Here is a 19,283-nt window from a genome sequence, read left to right as displayed (position 1 = left end):
GCTTTATTTTTACACTGTAATATAGATCTCACTTTGAAGTAAAACCCCACCCAAATCTAATTCTCTCTGCACAAGGAACATCTCCCCCACCTGCAGTGCACATGGTTTTGTCCATCTAAGAAGGATTTTGTCAGAAAGAGTGAACCAAAATAACCTTCTAAAATGCATTTCTGAAAAAAGAAAAAAAAAGACTCCTGACTTTAGTAGAGTTTTACAGGACCTAGCTGTTCACTCATGCCAAGTATCTCATGCTGCATGGTGTATTGAAGCTTCATGTACAGAATGAGCCCACATCTGTAACTTGTTTGTCACCATTTGTAGATATATGGATTCTTACTCATGAAAACTGTGATGTAAAAAAAAATTCTGAGGCATAATGGGGGAAATTTACTAAGATGGGAAATAGACTTCACATGTGATGTTGCTATTTATTTTATTTATTAACAGTTTCTTATATAGCGCATACATATTACGCAGCGCTTTACAGAGCTGGGCAACCAATCAGAATCTACTTATTTATTTAGCACCCTCTAGAAGATAGTAGACAGTATCTGATTGGTTGTCCATAGCAACATCATACGTGAAGTCTAATTCCCATCTTAGTAAATTCCCCCAATAGGTTCTGCACAAATAAAAAAATATCTAAATCCAATAATAATATTACTTATAATAAGAAATGTAGTAAATGAATACTGTAAGTAAAATGCTGAAGTCCATGACAAAATAGTATATAAAATAAGGTTCTTTGCATAATATATTTTCACCGTTTTTGTTTTCACATTCAGCATACAGTGTTTTCATCCTTTCCTCGTCTTGAGATCATATAATTTAATGTTGATATGTAGAACAAGTGCATAATAAAATTGCTGTCTGTGATAAATACCTTTGATAAGGCATTTGATTCTAAGGCATGTATTCAATGCCGGTGCGAGCAGCCGGCAAGGGGGTTAAACTGCGAGGATTACAGAAAACCAGTGATCCTCACAGTTTAACCCCCGTGCCGGCCGCTCGCACTATGCAACGTTCCGGGGGAATCCTCGCCGTCACAGAACTGTGAGTATTCCCCTAAACTGCGAGAGCCTCGGCTAGTGCAGCAAACTCGCTGTAATTAGCCTCGAATCTCGCAGCTTTTGGAGGCACATACGCCAATTCTCCCTCGCTCAAAAAACGGAGCGAGGGGGAATTTGCGTATGAGGGGGGTCAGTTGAATACTGACAGGGTGAGCAGTGACTGCGAGCAAAAAGTCCCGCTCGCAGTCACCGCTCGCCCACGGCATTGAATATATGCCTATGAGTGAAGTAGTAGCATTTGTTGTTCTATAAATACGCCTGATGCTAAATGTGTGACAGCAAAATGTGACTCATGCATTGTTTTATGGTGCTTTGTTGTCACTGTTGTAACCTAGGTGTGTCATGAGGAAATATCAGGAAGTAAGATATTAAATAAATATAAGAGGGAAAATACAGGGTTCTGACTGACAAAACTGGCCAAACCGCATGTTGTTTAAGTTATGTCACCTGTCAAACAGGAAAAAAATAATACCCCCTTTCTTACATTCTCTCACATCTTACCCTATTTATTATAGGGCTCTGTGATTGGCTGATCATTGTAAGACACTGCTCCTGATTGGCTGCCTGTCTATTAAGTACCCAAGCTCACCTGAAGTTGGAAGTTGCCAGTTTGTTACTTAGATGTTTTATGTGTTTTTTTGGGATGTTTCCATTTATCTTTCTAAATTATAAGATAGATACTGTAAGTATTTGAGATGTTTCTATTTTTTAATTACAGTAATAGGTAATGAAAAGGGTGTCATATATTGAGCACAATGGGGTGGCATTTCTTTGGGGGGGGGGGGGGGGCAGCCCTCCATGTGCTCGCCAGAGGTAGCCTGACTGCCATTAGGTACCGAGATGAGATCCTCAGACCCCTTGTGAGACCATATGCTGCTGCGGTTGGCCCTGAGTTCCTCCTAATGCAAGACAATGCTAGATCTAATGTGGCTGGACTGTGTCAGCAGTTCCTGCAAGATGAAGGCATTGATGCTATGGACTGGCCCGCCCATTCCCCAGACCTGAATCCAATTGAGCACATCTGGGACATCATGTCTCGCTCCATCCACCAACTGTCCAGGCACCGCAGACTGTCCAGGAGTTGGCGGATGCTTTAGTCCAGGTCTGCCAGGAGATCCCTCAGGAGACCATCCCAGGCGTTGTAGGGAGGACATACTGTACAGGCACGTGGAGGCCACACACACTACTGAGCCTCATTTTGACTTGTTTTAAGGACATTACATCAAAGTTGGATCAGCCTGTAGTGTGTTTTTCCACTTTCATTTTGAGTTTGACTCCAAATTCAGACCTCCATGGGTTAATAAATTTTATTTCCATTGATAATTTTATTGTCAGCACATTTATCTATGTAAAGAAAGTATTTAATAAGAATATTTCATTCATTCAGATCTAGGATGTGTTATGTTAGTGTTTTTTTGAGCAGTGTATAATTTAGGAGCTTAAAATAGCAGAGTTAGCAAATGCCTAAATGGCAAAGTAGCTAATTTAGTGTGACTTTTGTAAAATAATCCAACAAATCACAAAACAACGAGAGTTCCGAGATGAGCGGCACTGCTTCCAGCCGCAACTACACGTCTCCATCCACAGCCATGCTCTGTTCAGTAGAGGTAGGGACAGCACAGAGTCTGACAGACATTTCACCATGCTCAAAAGAGCTGTAAACACTTTTTAACAATTTTTTCTTCCAGGTGCTTTCTCCAATCTTTTCCTTTACTTTGCTTTTTCTCCCTTTCCATCTATATTTATTCTCATCCTCATTACAGTAGCGATCATACTTATTTATCTTTAAACTGACCTCTGTCTCCTCAACATTTCCCTCACACTGACAATAAATGTTATAGAGATTATTACAATTAGTTTGTGTATATACATCATCTGACAATCAATCTGTAGATGGCCACCTTAAGATTGTATCTGCGCATCTTTAAAGTTCCCATACATCACCTAAATCAATTGTCATTTTCCTAGTCAAATGGAGAAGGTTTAAATAATGAGCGTTGCTACATCTGCTCGCTGCCTCCTTTCTACTCTTGAAATAAATGTTTAGGGTTCCATTATCTCCCCCCTCTCCAGGCTACCCTGGGCGGTGGGTGTAGGGTTGATAGCTTATGCTACCCCACAAAGCATATACAGCACTGGGTTCTTGGAGCCGGCCCGGGTTCTACATGTGCAGGCGGGGGAATTTGTAGGGGTTCTCCACATTTCTAGAACCAGCACTGGGCTCCACTACCTGCGGAGATAATACCACAGCCAGGGTAAAAAACTTGATGAGCCCCATTGATCCAACCTGCTAGTGAGTCTAGGCTGTGGATTCTAGGGGAGGGGGTGACCCCCCAAATAGAGGGGAACTCTTGGGAACCCCATGCCAGTGCTGAAGCCCGGAGCTGGTGGTGGGTGCAGGGTTGATAGCTTGTGCTAGCTCCCCTCCCCAAGCATAACAAGCACCAGGATCTTGATACCGGCTCTCGTTCTAAAAATACGGGGGGGGGGGGGATGTGTAGGTTTCCCCCTTATTTTTAGAAGCAGCACTGGGCTCCACTAGCCAGGGAGATTATGCTATCTGTGGCTATATTAAATAAATAAAAATTGTGCCAATTGGTACACCAAAAAATGTGACATGCAGCACTGGGTGACAGTTCCACACGTCCCTGACAAATTTCAGCTCAGTACGACCAATCAGGTGTAGCGACAGACATTTTAACTGACATGCAAACACCATCATATATTGTCGCCATAAACTGAGATCTGTCACAGTGTATGGCCACGATATCTGCATTCCTCCCCTGTGACGTAACAGTGGGGGAAATCTACTAAAGGAAATTTGTAAAAAAAAATAGGTGTATTTGTATCCAGAAATACACTCATTTTTGACATTTACTATCCCGAAAATACGGCAATTCGTATTCGTATTGATGTGCTATCAATACGAATACGAATTGCCGTATTTTCAGGAAAGGAAGTGTCAAAAATAAGTGTATTTCTGGATACAAATACACCTATTTTTTACAAATTTCCTTTAGTAAATTTCCCCCAGTATTTCCAGAAAACAGTGCATGCTTACCACGTCTCCTCACAGAATCACAAGCTAAATAATTAGAACCTTCTGTGGGTCTTTTAAAAGGTGTCAGTCAGTAATGAATAGTATACACCTGTGCAGGGGGTGCAGCTGCTATCGGGCCCAGAGCTGAAAGGGGCCTACTTTGCTTGTCAGAGTATCATGTGCTGTATACATTTTTTAACATTAGGTGATAAATAGGAGCCCTTACAAACTTTTGCTATGGGGCCCACATGTATGTAGTTACGCCACTGGCTTCAGCATAGAGATTGGAAAACATCCACTAGCTTAATGATAAAACGTTAATCACATTGTAGTCCGCCAATGTCATTAACGATATCAGCGGTTCCGCCAAACTAATTATATGTGCTTTAAACACTGAACGATATTGTTCAGTGAAATCCCCGGGACCCCTGCCGAACATGTAGTCACCAATGATATCGTCAAATTTGACTGCTTGTTCAGAAGATTGGGGGGGATCATTAATCCTTTGAGTATTAAAATCTCTGTGAGAGATGTGCAAAATATCTGCTAAAAATGCCAGCGTCGCTTAAATTCAAATAAAAAATGTGTAAAAAAAAAGAAACAGTGTATGGGCTGTCAGCGAATCAGGGGGTAATTCTGGATGGTTTGCAAAAGCAAACCCTTTAATTCTTTAATGGACAAAACCATGTGCACTGCAGGTGGGGCTGAGGTAACATGGGCAAAGATAATTACATTTGGGTGAGTTGATACAATAAATGTATATTCACCACAGTGCGCAAACAAAAATGAGCTGCTAGGACAGACTGATTCTAGGGGGTTTTCTTCCAGACCCTCAAATAACAATCAATGAAAATAAAAAGTGAATCAATCCTTCAACCAGCGCTCAAACAGGTGACCAGGAAATTACTTCCCTTTTCTCCTTGATTCCCCTTGGGTCACTTCTGGTAATATTGCTGATTATTCTCTCCGTAATTGCAGCAAGAGTGACATTAAATATGAAAAAAGATGGGGAAATGTCATCGCATAACATGTATTTAATTCACAAATGATATGCAGACATCACAAAAAAGCATAACAATAAAAACATCAATTCCACACAATAATAAAAGGGCACACAATAAAGTGACACTGTGCAAAAGGTATGGAAGGGTCGTTACCAGATGGTATTGAACTGCCAGAGTGTGGAACAGTTCAAAACAGGCATGAAGCAAATATGGATCCCGGGGTCACATACAGCATACAGCTCTGTTGATGGGTAGTTCTCCCTCCCGGTCCAGCTGCACAAAGTCCTCACCGACGCGTTTCGGATCCTGCTGGATCCTTTTTCAAGGCACCTTGGCAGTTCAATACCATCTGGTAACGACCCTTCCATACCTTTTGCACAGTGTCACTTTATTGTGTGCCCTTTTATTATTGTGTGGAATTGATGTTTTTATTGTTATGCTTTTTTGTGATGTCTGCATATCATTTGTGAATTAAATACATGTTATGCGATGACATTTCCCCATCTTTTTTCATATTTAATGTCACTCTTGCTGCAATTACGGAGAGAATAATCAGCAATATTACCAGAAGTGACCCAAGGGGAATCAAGGAGAAAAGGGAAGTAATTTCCTGGTCACCTGTTTGAGCGCTGGTTGAAGGATTGATTCACTTTTTATTTTCATTTGGGTGAGTTATTGTGTTTCTGTGCAGAGTAAATACTGGCTGCTTTATACTTACACTGCAATTTAGATTGCAGCTTGAACACACTCCACCCAAATATAACTCTCTCTGCACATGTTACATCAGCCCCACCTGCAGTGCACATGGTTTTATCCAATAAAGAAGGAGTTTGCTTTTGCACACCAAACAGAATCACCACCACAGTATGATAAGCCAATATGCTATCTATTTCTATATACAGTATGTGCTACAAGGGCTGATGCCGTATTATACAGATATTCATTAGGAATTATATGATAATTGCATGTGCTTTCTACTTTTCTATATGTGGACATCAGAAATCCTTTTTTAATATATAGAAAAAATAGAATAATAAAGTTGTTTAACACACAATGGGTGAGATTTAATAGGATGAGAGATTCAGAAAGTGAGAGATTTGGTAAGAAATCTCCAGGTTTTTTTAAAGCAGCAATCATTTACCCTGCTAAACCAGTTTGATTTTGCAGTGTAAATGATTGTCGCTTTAAAAAAACCTGGAGATTTCTTACCAAATCTCTCACTTTCTGAATCTCTCATCCTATTAAATCTCACCCTCTGTGTTTCTGTGAAAGTCTGCACCACATATTGATTACATGATTTAATTATAAAGTACTACATACTGTATATCAAAATCCTTGTGTATTAAAGATATTCTGGTGCTCTCTGTAAAATATTTTGTCATGGCACCAAACAAGTAGTGGCAAACTTTGTATTCTAGGCCCCTATTTTATACTAATAAACCAATTTATGATCAATATATTAAATAACCCTAGTAACCACTAATGACCGTATGGCGCTATATGGCTTAAAATACACATCTATTTACAGTATAAATCCTAATCCTATAACTGCTGTATAATACAACTGAACTAACCTGTGCTGCCATTGGCTGCATCCTGGGTGGGTATAATAAATCCAGAGAATTTTAGCAGTCTATTAAAGATTCTTTGAATTTAAGTCAGATCCCATTAGCACTGAAGGATAATAAATATAAGTACATCAACTGACATCCCTTTTGATGAAGGGAGTAAAACATGGGTATTTTGGTTACCCTGTAGAATAGACCAATGCTTGAATATACTCAGTGGCGGAACTGTGGAAGGCAATGGAGTCACCCGCCACTGGGCTTTGCTTTTGTTTAATTGAAATTGGAGTCAGTGTGTATATTTAAGTAAAAGGTGTGTGTGTACGCGCGTGCATCTAAATGAAAAAAGGTGTGTGTGCATCTGAATGAAAAAAGGTGTGCGTGTGTGTGTTCGTGCGCGTCTGACTGAGAGGTGTGGATGTGTGTCCATCTGAGTGAAAGAGGTGTGTATGTGCATGCGTTTTTAGTGAGAAGCATATATGTATGCGGCTGAGTTATAGAGGTGTATGTGTGTGCGTTGAAGTGAAAGAGGTGTATGTATGTGTAATATATATATATATATATATATATATATATATATATATATATATATATATATATATATACGCTGGCACCCACTGGTGCTATGAAGACGCTGAGGGGGTTATTTTGGTTCACTCTTTCTGACAAAATCCTACTTAGATGGACAAAACCATGTGCACTGCAGGGAGAGAATTAGATTTGGGTGAGTTATTTTGTTTCTGGGCAGGGTAAATACCGGCTGCTTTATTTTTACACTGCAATATAGATCTCACTTTGAAGTAAAACCCCACCCAAATCTAATTCTCTCTGCACAAGTAACACCTGCCCCACCTGCAGTGCACATGGGGCCTTATTCTGGTCGGTGTGGATATGTTTTGTGTCTGCGCATGTGCAGAGGCGTCTCTGCGCATGTGCGAGCGGGGCGTACGGCCAAATCCCGCATGATATGTGAACACTCCGAACAGGGGGTGGAGAGGGGCGTGAAGGGCTATTTGGGCTCATTACCATATGCATACGCCCCGCGTTTCATGGGCGTTCCCATGCAAACGCTGGGCGTACGTATGGTAATGCGGCCATGACGCACGTGTAGGGGGCGGACATATGACATCGCCGGATGTCAGCTGCCCGCCCAGATCCCTGCTTTTGCACGGAGAAATGTCCGTGTGGTCTGAGGTTGCGGGAGCTGGTGGAGCACTCGGTCCTGCATTCGATGGTCTGCGACCATCGAATGATGGGGGAGGTTCCCTTAGATAGAGGAGGCGTATTCCGTGAAAAATACACGTGCGGTCCGTTCGGCCAGCTTCTTACCGCGTACGGACGGAGTTGGCGATCCGTATGGAAGGCGGGGTTCCGCACGCACGGTCCTGGCTGCATAATCGGATCCGGCCGCACCGATCAGAATAAGGGACATGGTTTTGTCTATCTAAGAAGGATTTTGTCAGAAAGAGTGAACCAAAATACCCCGAGTGAGATTAGTAGGCAGCACTCACCAGACTTTGAAAAATCTAATTATATGTGGTGCATGATATACAAAGTTAATATTCCATTATGACGAAGTTTCAAGACCGGTATGGTCTTTTCTTCAGGTCAATTGTACAGACATTGAAGATTGTGCAATACAAGCACCAGGATATATATACATAGTAGTTAGAGGGGCATCAAAATGATCAAGCCTCGGGGCGACTGGTGCAAACTTACGCCACTGAATACAAGGTTGTTGTATGGGCCCTAATAAGGGCTCATCACAGTAACAGTGGGGTAGATTTATTATAGCGCCGCTATAACAGTTCCTGCTTCGCCTCATTAGCAAGGCGAAGCAGGAGGGGACACCGACAAGATCTATTAAGATCTTGCCGCCGGAGTGGGGGAGCGCTAACTCCCCCCTCCGGCGATGTCCCTCCTGGAGACAGCGCATCAGTTAATACTGATGCGCCGTCTCCTTTCCCCCCGGCTGGCTTACTGCGCATGCGCGGGATCTCGCTAGTCTCGCGAGATCCCAGCGCAGCTCAGCCCCAGCAGCAGGGACAGCGCTGTCCCTGCTGTTAGGTATAGGCATCGCCGTCTGCAGCTGGCGAAGTCGACAGCTGCAGGCGGCGGAACGGTCAGCGATGCTGACCGTTCATAAATCTGGCAGGAGGCAGGGGCGCAGTGCAAAATATCGCCCCTGCGCTATGCCTCCTGCCCCACACCGCCGGCGTTAGAGTAAACGCTCGGCGGGTGTGATAGATTAGGCGATGCGCTATCCCCTGCTTCAGCGCACGGGGATAGCGCATTTACACATCAACGCCACTTCATAAATCTACCCCAGTGCTTGCAATAGCCATTTGTGTAAAAATGCAACATAACAATTCTTAAAGAACTATGACCTTGATAAGTAAAAGCTTTTCACCTTTGCAGATAAGACTGGTGTGCATTGTTTTCATTTTCCAAATGAATTACTTTATGAACCCCATGAGTAATTTGTGCATTGGTTGTTTACATGTAATATATTCTGCAGAAAGCTATTACATCATCACTGATGTACTTTATAACCAATATAAATTGTTGTGTCCTTGTGCACTGCATACAGTACTTGTGAGAATTGGTTCAGGCCATAAATGTCTGCTACAGCCTGTGTAAATGACAGGTGCTCTTTAAGGGGCTGTCTCTGAATTGGGAGCAACCATATCTGGAACAAACCATCCCATAATGTAAAGAATGCAAATACATTTATTGTTCTTGCATGCAGGGTAAATACTGGATATGTATTTATGTAGTCCACAAATGCTTGATAGCTTTATTTCAAACTGCAATTTAGAATTGATATTGGACACACCACTTCCAACTCTAAAGCCCCGTACACACGGTGCAATTTCAGCCATTATCGCAGGGGATATGGTCGCTGAGTGACCATATCCCCATGTGTATGGAGAGACTGTCGCCAGGAGACTGTCGCCAGGAGCGCGCTTCCGTGACCAGCCATGGGCTGGTCGCAGGAGCATGCTCCTGCGACCAGCAGCTTCCCCCGGCAATCGGCTCTTTCCCCATGCGGCTTCCCCCGGCAGTGTCTCTTTTCAAAAACGGTACACCGAGCAATATATTGCTACATGTGTACGGAGCTTATATGTCTCTGCACCTTTTACATGTAGCAAAGTTGTACCAAGATGCAAAGTGACTGTTTTTTTGCTCTGCTCCCACCTCAGAATCAGCCCCTAATTGTGTAGTCCTAATCTATTTATAATGTATATTTAAGAATATCTTCTTATATCCCCAGAGTAAAGCAGACGCTGAAGTGAATAAAGCTGTGGAAATAGCTCGGTACTCCAGAGGGCAGTATTTTGGAGAACTTGCCCTGGTGACAAACAAGCCCAGAGCTGCCTCTGCATTTGCTGTTGGCAGTGTAAAATGTTTAGGTAAATTGTATGACTTTTATTGTTAGGGTTTGTATTGGAAGTTATAATATTTATGTTGGTGTTGTGATTATTCTGCAAAAAGTCTGCTGTGTTTTTTTCACAATACTCGAGCACTGGAAATAAGGGGACGCAGAGTATTTGCATTTCACACTGACGCAGAGTATTTGCATTTCACACTGACGCAGAGTATTTGCATTTCACACTGACGCAGAGTATTTGCATTTCACACTGACGCAGAGTATTTGCATTTCACACTGATGCAGAGTATTTGCATTTCACACTATGAGGCAGATGTAGTAAGCCTGGTAAAGTGATAAAGTGGAAGGTGATAACGCATCAGCCAATCAACTCCTACTTGTGATTTTTCAAACACAGCTGATTGGCTGGTGCATTATCGTCTTCCACTTTATCACTTTACCAGGCTTACTACATCTGCCCCTATGTGTGCAAAGGAAATAAGCATATGCAACTACAGGAGAAGCAGAGCATACACATTGCACACTACTCAAGCACAGGAAATAAGTAGGCAACTACAAGAGGAGCAGAGCATTTGCATTTCACGCTACACAGGAAATAAGCGCATGCAACTAGAAGGGATGCAGAGCATTCGTATTTCACACTCAGGGCCGGTGCAAGGTTTCTCGGCACCCTAGGCAAACTGTTAGCCCAACATCCCCCCCCCCCCATCTCCACCACCAAAATGTGTTCACGCTAGACTATTTTAGCATGACTCTGTCCTGTTCCCAATGTTTAAATTGGCAAAATGCACCCTGCCCCTTTAGCAGTGCCCTGCTAAACCAGCCTGCCCATGCGGTCATCATGTGTGCATCCAGCATCTTGGTTAATGAGTATGCGGGGGCAGTAGTGGTTGGCTATGGAAGGAGAGGAGGGGGTTGGGGCTGTTAATTACATGGGGGTATGGGGGCCTGTGAATCACAAGGGTATGGGACATTAGGAATCGTGGGCATACAATATACAATTATGATGAGTTATAATTAACTCACTTATATATGAATTGTAGTGCCCTCTTTAATGTCAGTGCAGGCGCCTGTCACAAAATAAATCCCTTTGCTACGAGCAGAGCGCTGAAACAAGGATATAGGAGGGGTGGGTGATCGGGTGTGTATGTTACCCGCGGCTGCTGCTATCCAGCTCCATGGTGGGGCAGTGGTGGGGGGTGCTACCATTGGGCTGCCAAATCGAGCTCCACGGGGATCTGTTACTCGCAGCTGCCGCTATCCAGCTGCGAGAGGGAGGTGTTTCCCTCGGCCGCCACAATCCAGCTCCACGGGAGGATGACGGTGCTACCCGCGGGCCGCTCCACTATCCAGCTGCGCGGGGCAGGGGCTTCTACCCGTGGCTGCCGCTATCCGGCTGCATGGGGGAGGGGGGGGGGGGTTTAAGGTGCTAACTGCGGCTGTCACCGTGGGGGGCGGGACAGTGCTAACGGCGGCATGTGCAATCCAGCTCCATGGTGGGGGGGGAGGGGATGATAACCGTAGGTAATAACCAGGGAAAATAAATAAGCGTATGCAACTACAGGAGAAGCAGAGGATATGCATTTAACGGTTCTTGAGCACAGGAAATAAGCATGTCATTAATAAATAAAATCAATAATAAGCATATGCAGAGCATTTGCATTTCACACTATGCAGGCACAGGAAATAAGCATATGCAACTACAAGGGATGCAAAAATAGGCTTTTTATCTTTTTTTACAATGCGAGAAATGACCCATTATCAGGCAATAACACATTGGATACATAATAGTTTACCCATGTGTTATTGGATGCAAAAAAAAGTTTCCTGGGGCTGCTTATCAGGGATTCTGTTTTGTGTGCCTGAGGCCCGTGGCGCAGTCTACCTGATAAGTGCTGGCTAAGGGGCCTAATTGGATATCCCTCAGGGGATTCATTAGCTGTGGTTATTTACCGAGACTAATTGGATACTGCCGTAGCATGCACGGGATTAAGCATTTGCACTTACAGGGGATGGAGAACATACACATTTCATGCTACATGTACAGTACACAGGAAATAAGCGTAACTACAAGGGTTGCAGAGCATACGCCTTTCAGGTCATAACTTGTAACTGACTGGGCTGCTATGGGGTGTCCAGTAAAGGTGTGGCAACAGAATTGCAGACTGAGTTGGCTGGAAGCATAAATACACCTGTGTTCAGACATATTTTTGCACATAGAATATGATGATGATGTCCGCTATCAAACCAAGCATACAGATGAAGTGGTTGATTCAGAAAGTCATGTTCAACTCTGCATAGGAATTAAAAAAAAAAAACTTAATTCCATGTATGCAATTACAGCCCATTTCACTTTTCTTCACATAAGACCTAAATGATCTAGCACAAAAGTGATAAAATGAAGGAACATAGGGGATCTATTTAAGTCTTATATTTATATACAGTATTTCTGATTTTATCGGTTTAATTGTGCCAAATGATGTAATTGCACATAGACCATCACCATTCAGAGCAGCAAATAATGACAGATCTGTGGTGGACAACTGGGAAGTTGGTGTGGTACAAAAACAGCAACCTTCTGAAAACCTGTAGGCCTGTGCTGTCACCAGTATAGTGGGCCATTTATATTTTTGACAAATGCCTTATGCATTACAGGACCTCAGTATTTGTTCAGGTCTTTTAAATAATGGACAAAAATGTATCTACAATACGAGCATACTGTACCTGTATGTCCTGTGCATATATTGGTACACTGAAGCAGTTTGTGCAAAAATTGGTTACTTCATGGATCATGTGAAAGGAAATATAGTTTTGTATAAAATTTTATTTACTCTTTATAAGGCCTGCTTAAAACACAGACCAAAAATGTCTTAATATCAAGGGTGACCTTATGGAGAGGGTAACCTAGTTATAAAAATCTTGTTTAATAAAGTGAAAATTAGTCATTATTATCTGATAATCAGCCATTTTGTGTTTTGCTTTCTCACAGTCATGGACGTGCAAGCTTTTGAAAGGCTCTTGGGACCATGTATGGAGATTATGAAAAGAAACATTGCAAACTACGAAGAACAGCTGGTTGCACTATTTGGAACAAACATAGACATTACTGACCCAAGTTCCTGAAGTAAAAATGCTGGCAAGGAAGAGCTGGAAAGAAAATAGCACAGTTGTGGTCAGTCCACAGAGAATGTGTCTGTTTTTTTGTAGATGCCAAGCATATTCTGCAGTATATTTGTTTTGTTTTTTTACATTAGCCCCTTTGGTGGCACAAGAGCTTGCAATTCATAACCGCTTTGCAATAGCTTGCTGATCACGCTAAGGGTTGTAATTTCTTTTTTTTTACTGATTTTTTTTTTTTTACATACTACTCCAGGTATACTGGTAAAGAACATTGTGATTTTATAGATGACAGACTTCATCTACATTTTTTCTGAGCATTTAGGTTCTAAAAATTCAGTATTCCGCTTTAGAGTGAGCAGTGCCTCCTCCATACTGTCATTGCTCAGCTAATGGGACAAATCCATCTGCTACTGTTAGGATAACTGTATGTAATGGCTTCCCCCAAACACAGAACACTGCAGTTATATTCATGAGATAGACTTAGCAACGCTCATTTCTGCATTACTACTTACAGAAAGTAAATACACAGAAATGAGCCAGTTAGCATGCCACGGTATTCTGTAGACCACGAGTTCTGTTTATGTGTTCCTATACTTTGTTTCTGCAATAATTAGCTTTCTTTCACATAAATTATGTTTAAGTCTGGTACAACCCAGTTGGGATAAATCTTGATGGACCCACAGAAGTAGTCAAGTCACTTAAACCTTAGAATGCAATGCTTAGTGAGCAAGAGCCAGTTGTCCTGAGTGTTCGGAAGAGGTTTAGTGATGTCATTAGTTTCAAGCAAAATGATAGACAGCAGATGGGTGCATGCTTCTACTGCATAGGTAACAGATCACTCTAAAGGCCCCCATACATCGAGGCGATTTGGTCCGATTTCGGCCAATTGTGACCAATCGGCCTGTTAAATCAGACCAAACCGCCTCCTCCTGATATGCCGTCGGGTCCGATGCGAGGTCCTGTGCATCGGACCCGACCAGGTGGTCGGACCGGCAGGCCGTCCGACCACCCGTTCCCCAGGCGGCGAGGCGGGCAGGAGCGCATGCGATCCATAAACAACGGATCGCATGTGTCCCTCCCGCCGGCTCACACTCTGTCGGGTGTCCGTACACTGCTGCGAGACGTCGCAGGCAGTGTATGGGCACCTAATCACATTGTAGCTCCATGCAACTACTCTTCTGACTCCACAGTAGTAAGCAAGGCACGTCCTTTCTATTCTGACATTTAAGCATTTTAAAACACACACACACCGTATACAAATTTTAGAATAGCATCTGCCAAGGGTTAGAATTGTATTATCTGAAGCATAAAATGGTAAGTCGTGTCTGAAGTTAGTAATCTTTCCAGAACATACTGTACAGTATGTGCTGCTCCTTGGTGCACCCATAGAGTTACACAACAAGCATCCTGGCGTATTTGTATATAAACTAATAGTGTTTTGGTTTATAACACTACTGTCTACTACTGACACATTTTTAAAATAGCTGTATCCCTGTGATTATTTGACATGGGCAGCAGACTTTGTATTGTAATGTGGTACAGGTCGGATATCCCTTATACGGATATCCAAAAACAGTAGGTTTTCAGAATATCCCGTTTTTTTGTTTTTGTTTTGTTTTTGTTTTTTTTTCTCCCCCTCCATCTAGATCTTTTGTTTTTCATACCTGGTCCCCCAGAATCTATCTTCAGAGGCATTTCTGGTCCCAACAATGCATTTTGTGGGTGCGCCAGTCACATCATGAGGTCCGGGGATGCCTCGAAAGATGGACTCCGGGGGACACCTGAGGACCAGGTGAGTATGAAAAAAACAAAATAAATTCCGACATCCAGAATACTCAACCTGTATTAGAGAAGACATGGATGGGGCAAATTCCCAAACCATCCATATGTTATATATAAACAGGCTTTTTTATAGTACGATGAGAGACATTACCATAATGACCTACATACTGTAGCTTTCCAGTAATGTTGTCAAATGATAACAGACACATAGACTATAATGTATGTTCTCAATAGTTGCATTTTGTAATAGGCTCTTTTCTAAAGACATGTTGCTCGTACAGGGCCTTATTCTGATTCACTCCTTCTGGCAAATTCCTTCTTAGATGGACAAAACCATGTGCACTGCAGGTGGGGCAGATGTAACATGTGCAGAGAGAATTAGATTTGGGTGGGGTTTTACTTCAAAGTGAGATCTATATTGTGTAAAAATAAAGCAGCCAGTATTTACCCTGCACAGAAACAAAATAACTCACCCAAATAAAATTCTCTCTGCACATTTTACATCTGCCCCCCCCCCCCCCCCTGCAGTGCACATGGTTTTGTCCATCTAAGAAGGAATTTGCCAGAAGGAGTGAATCAAAATAGCCCCCATAGTCTCATCTAGTTTTCCATTTTGTAGAAAAGAATAAGACATAGGAAAGATGAAAAAGAAAGGAATACAAATCCAGCATTGGGGTCAATAAAGTCAAATTAATAAAAGGGAAAGTGATCAATTTAATGCAGGGGGAGTCTGGAAATACGAAGTCCAGGGTCCCAGACCTTGAGGACCTATTTTGAAAGAGCCTTTTAATATTCTAGTGATATATTCCATAGAATGATTATGCCAATGATTTCACCCATAGTAGGTGCCTCAGTTGACTTCCATGCTGGGGGCCCTGACATATCTGGCCACCAAAACCATATGAGTAAATAATGTATCCTGGTGACAAGATACCTCAGGACATAAACCAGTTTCCTTTATAGTATTGATACATTATCTGATTTGGAAGTAATTGACAGTAAAATGAATAACAAAATGACGTATTAGATAATACATCTAGAGTTGTTTTTCTGTAGATCTTATCTCACTTCTGTGAGAGATAATATTCTAATATCCATTTCACAGGTCTAAGCACAGAATGGCAGTATAATAATCGAGGATCTCATAGAATACATCATTGGATTATGAGCCTTTTCAACAGTATAACTAACACCTTGTGGTAAATGTAATTAGTGTGACCATGCAGTAGAAATGTATCCCTTTACAGCTACGTGACTGTGAAAATACAATCAAAATAGCCAGTGTTATAGATTCCCAATCTTCTCACATACTGAGTCGATTATTTCAGAAGACATGAAAGATCAGTATTTGTATCTGTTTCCTCCTCAGCTATCGCTCTTCCCATTTGAGAAAATGACCTAATTTTGTCTTCACAGTGTATGAGTATTACTGCATAACATCTGCTTTTTGCCCTAATTGTTGAATTGAATGTGCTCTATTCATGTTAATTACATACTTTCTGTCAGGAATTTGTTAAACCACATGTCCCAAAGTGGGGTTTGGATGCATGTGAGTAACTAGGACTGAAGCAAAGCTGAGCGACATGGTTACCATCCAGTGATGTCCTGTGCAGATTGTGTTCTAACCACTGAAGCAGAATTTCAGGGACATATTAAGGTTTTTTGTGAAATAATGATCCTACGTCAGCACAGATGCCCTAGATTCACTGGTAAGTATTAGCCTACTAGGACTGAGGCTAATTTAGTGACTCTTCCTTATAGTAGGATTCATATCTTCCTTTCTGAATAAAGGTGGACATGTATCATACTGAGCCCATATACAAAAATGTATATAAAATGCAGAGGGCCCATACAGTATATTGAGATTGGAAAATAAAGTTGGTAGAGCATACTGTATTCAGTGTTAGATCCTGGTTATGTGGGCTACATAGCTCCCCTTCATTTTAACATGACCTCTAAGGAGTAATCGGGAGTCTGCCATTACTGTCAATGTCTTTTGTACCAACCTGGCGCAATTTATACAGGAAGGCTTATTTTTATGCGCAAAAATACCTCTGTAATAAAAACATTCAATTGTACAAATGTGACATCTAAAATAAAGACCGTCCCAATGTTTACTTGCGCTCATGATTTATGATTTTAAAGGCTAAAGTTTGATTCATCTAGCTGGTTTAAACGTGATACTGTATTCATGATCCATTGGAACATAGGTACCTATAGGCACATTCATGACTTCTACTGCATTAAATGTACCATGCATCTGCGTAGTTTATGATAAAACCATCATTTCTTGCTTGAGCTGGAATTATTGCAGAAACATTACTATATAAACAACATTTTCTAAAATATTTATGGGACATTATTGTAATATTCATTAATTCTTCACGATTTTGAAACATGCAGCTTTGTGTGCACATACAGAGCTTTAGAACCATTACAAGCATGCAGACACAATAGGAATGAGCATCCTGTCCACTGCTAACAATTGAAAAGAAGTGTATATAAAGTTAAGGATAACTGTGACATATGGGGGGGGGGGTATCAAACCTTGTATTGGGGAGAAAACAAGCAGTAAACTAAAAAGATAACAACATGGAAATTTTGTTTCTTGCCACAACAAGACAAATACTTAGAAATATAGGAGTTGTACACCTCAAAAGCAAGGAAACGAAATAGACGAAGGCAAAATTCACTGCGGAAACCATCCCAACTTTATTAGAGGGTCATTCATTTTAGTGTATCATGCCACATTGTCTGAAAACAAATCATAAGTTGGCAATTAGTGGTAGGGAGGGAATCAATATAGCTTCCCCATATAGTAAATAGTGTCTTCCTATGAAAAGAGGCTTCAATCTAATATATCTTAAACACAAATAAATGTTTCTCATGCAAAAGGACTAAAAGGACTAAAGATGGTGGCAAAAGTGATGACTTATGATGTAAGGCACATCTTAATGGTCTGCTGGTGGTGCTAGTTACTTCATATGTGATTCTGTGAAGAGACTTGGAAAGCATGACCTGCTTGGGATCCTGGGACCAAGTTTAAGAACCTATAGGAAAAAGCCTTTAAAATTGCAGGAGAGTGAAGATGTGGGAACTGCTCCAGCCAGAAGAGAAGAGTGCATATGATGGAGTAAAAACTGAAATGGCTTTCAGTATTTGTGACATGGTTAGAAACCCATTTCCGCCAATCAGACAAGGAAAAATGAGGAAGAACCATATAATTAATTATTATTGTGAGCCTGAAGGAAGGGAAGAGAATAGGGGCATAGAAACTCAAACTTCTCATTGGGCTTGGTAAAGTCAGGGTTTTGCGATCATTATTCCTGTTAGTGGTCTAAGTGGAGATAGTCCCTCAGCAGCCCATAAGAGTACATGGAGATGTAGCATAACCCAGCAGGGGAGATATAATCAATAAGAGCCATTCATTGTCCATGCCTTCCTAAGCTTAAAATCATTTTTTCGGTTTTGAGGCACATTAATGAGTATCTTCATAATAACCTATTCAATTACATGACCACTATAAAGAATTGCGTTGTAAGAACCCATCAATTTATTTTAGGTAATACATTTATATCCTAGTAAATGAATATATTATTTTAGTTATTTAAAGAAAATGTCATCACTTTTATCTGTATATTTACTGAATTAAATGTAATTAATGAATGCACTGATCTCATGGCCTCACCTTCTCTGAATTGAGAAATCTGATACTCAAACATTTATTTAAAATATTCCCAGGGCATGGCACCGGCATTTTTCTGTGCAGCATTTAAAAAAAGCCAATCATTAAACAAGAGATCCACACCAAAATTTTATTTTTCAATTTACTAAACAAATCTTTTTTTGCACATTTTTTTTATGTATATTTTTTAATGCTTTATTTGGGTGTCATTGTAATGAAGCAATTTGCTGAGACTGCATGGTGGTACATGTATTATGCATGCACCGGGAAACAGGATGTCTGGGTGCAGTGGAAGAGAGGGGCTCCAAAAGGTTTGGTTATGACATACCAGCAGTGGGGATGTTGACAGAAGACTGCCAGCAGGATCTTAACAGCCAGAATCACTACACCTACCGGTAACTACACATAATCTTAAACCCCCCCCTCTTGTAGCCTATTCCGAACCTCCCTCTCCTGCAGCCAAACCCTAAACCCCCCCTACCCGTAACCTCCCCCTCCAGCAGCCTGGTAGGGAAGGTTAAGGTGAAATAAGTATCCTGACTCCAGTGTCCACAATCAGCAAGGCTCTAAGGGGTCTGTTTGCTAAGGCTTGCAAAGAGATAAACTTCTAACCAACCAGCAACTGA

General features: G+C 41.6%; 1 protein-coding gene across 2 annotated transcripts in view; it reads left to right on the top strand.

The window, feature by feature from the left end:
- The window catches only part of PRKAR2B (protein kinase cAMP-dependent type II regulatory subunit beta), a 131,208-nt gene extending 114,119 nt beyond the window's left edge, over positions 1–17,089 (top strand). For both annotated transcript variants that reach the window (XM_083182974.1, XM_083182975.1), the window contains exons 10-11: positions 9,954–10,092; positions 13,060–17,089. In XM_083182974.1, coding sequence (XP_083039100.1) covers positions 9,954–10,092; positions 13,060–13,193 — 273 coding nt within the window. In that variant the 3' untranslated portion in view covers positions 13,194–17,089. The remainder of the gene's footprint in view (positions 1–9,953; positions 10,093–13,059) is intronic.
- Positions 17,090–19,283: the final 2,194 nt, after the last annotated feature.

Source organism: Crinia signifera, chromosome 4, assembly GCF_055691185.1.
Source record: "Crinia signifera chromosome 4, ASM5569118v1, whole genome shotgun sequence".
Classification (NCBI taxonomy): Eukaryota; Metazoa; Chordata; class Amphibia; order Anura; family Myobatrachidae; genus Crinia; species Crinia signifera.
Note: the sequence above shows the minus strand (reverse complement) of the source record. Positions and strands in the feature narration are given on the sequence as shown.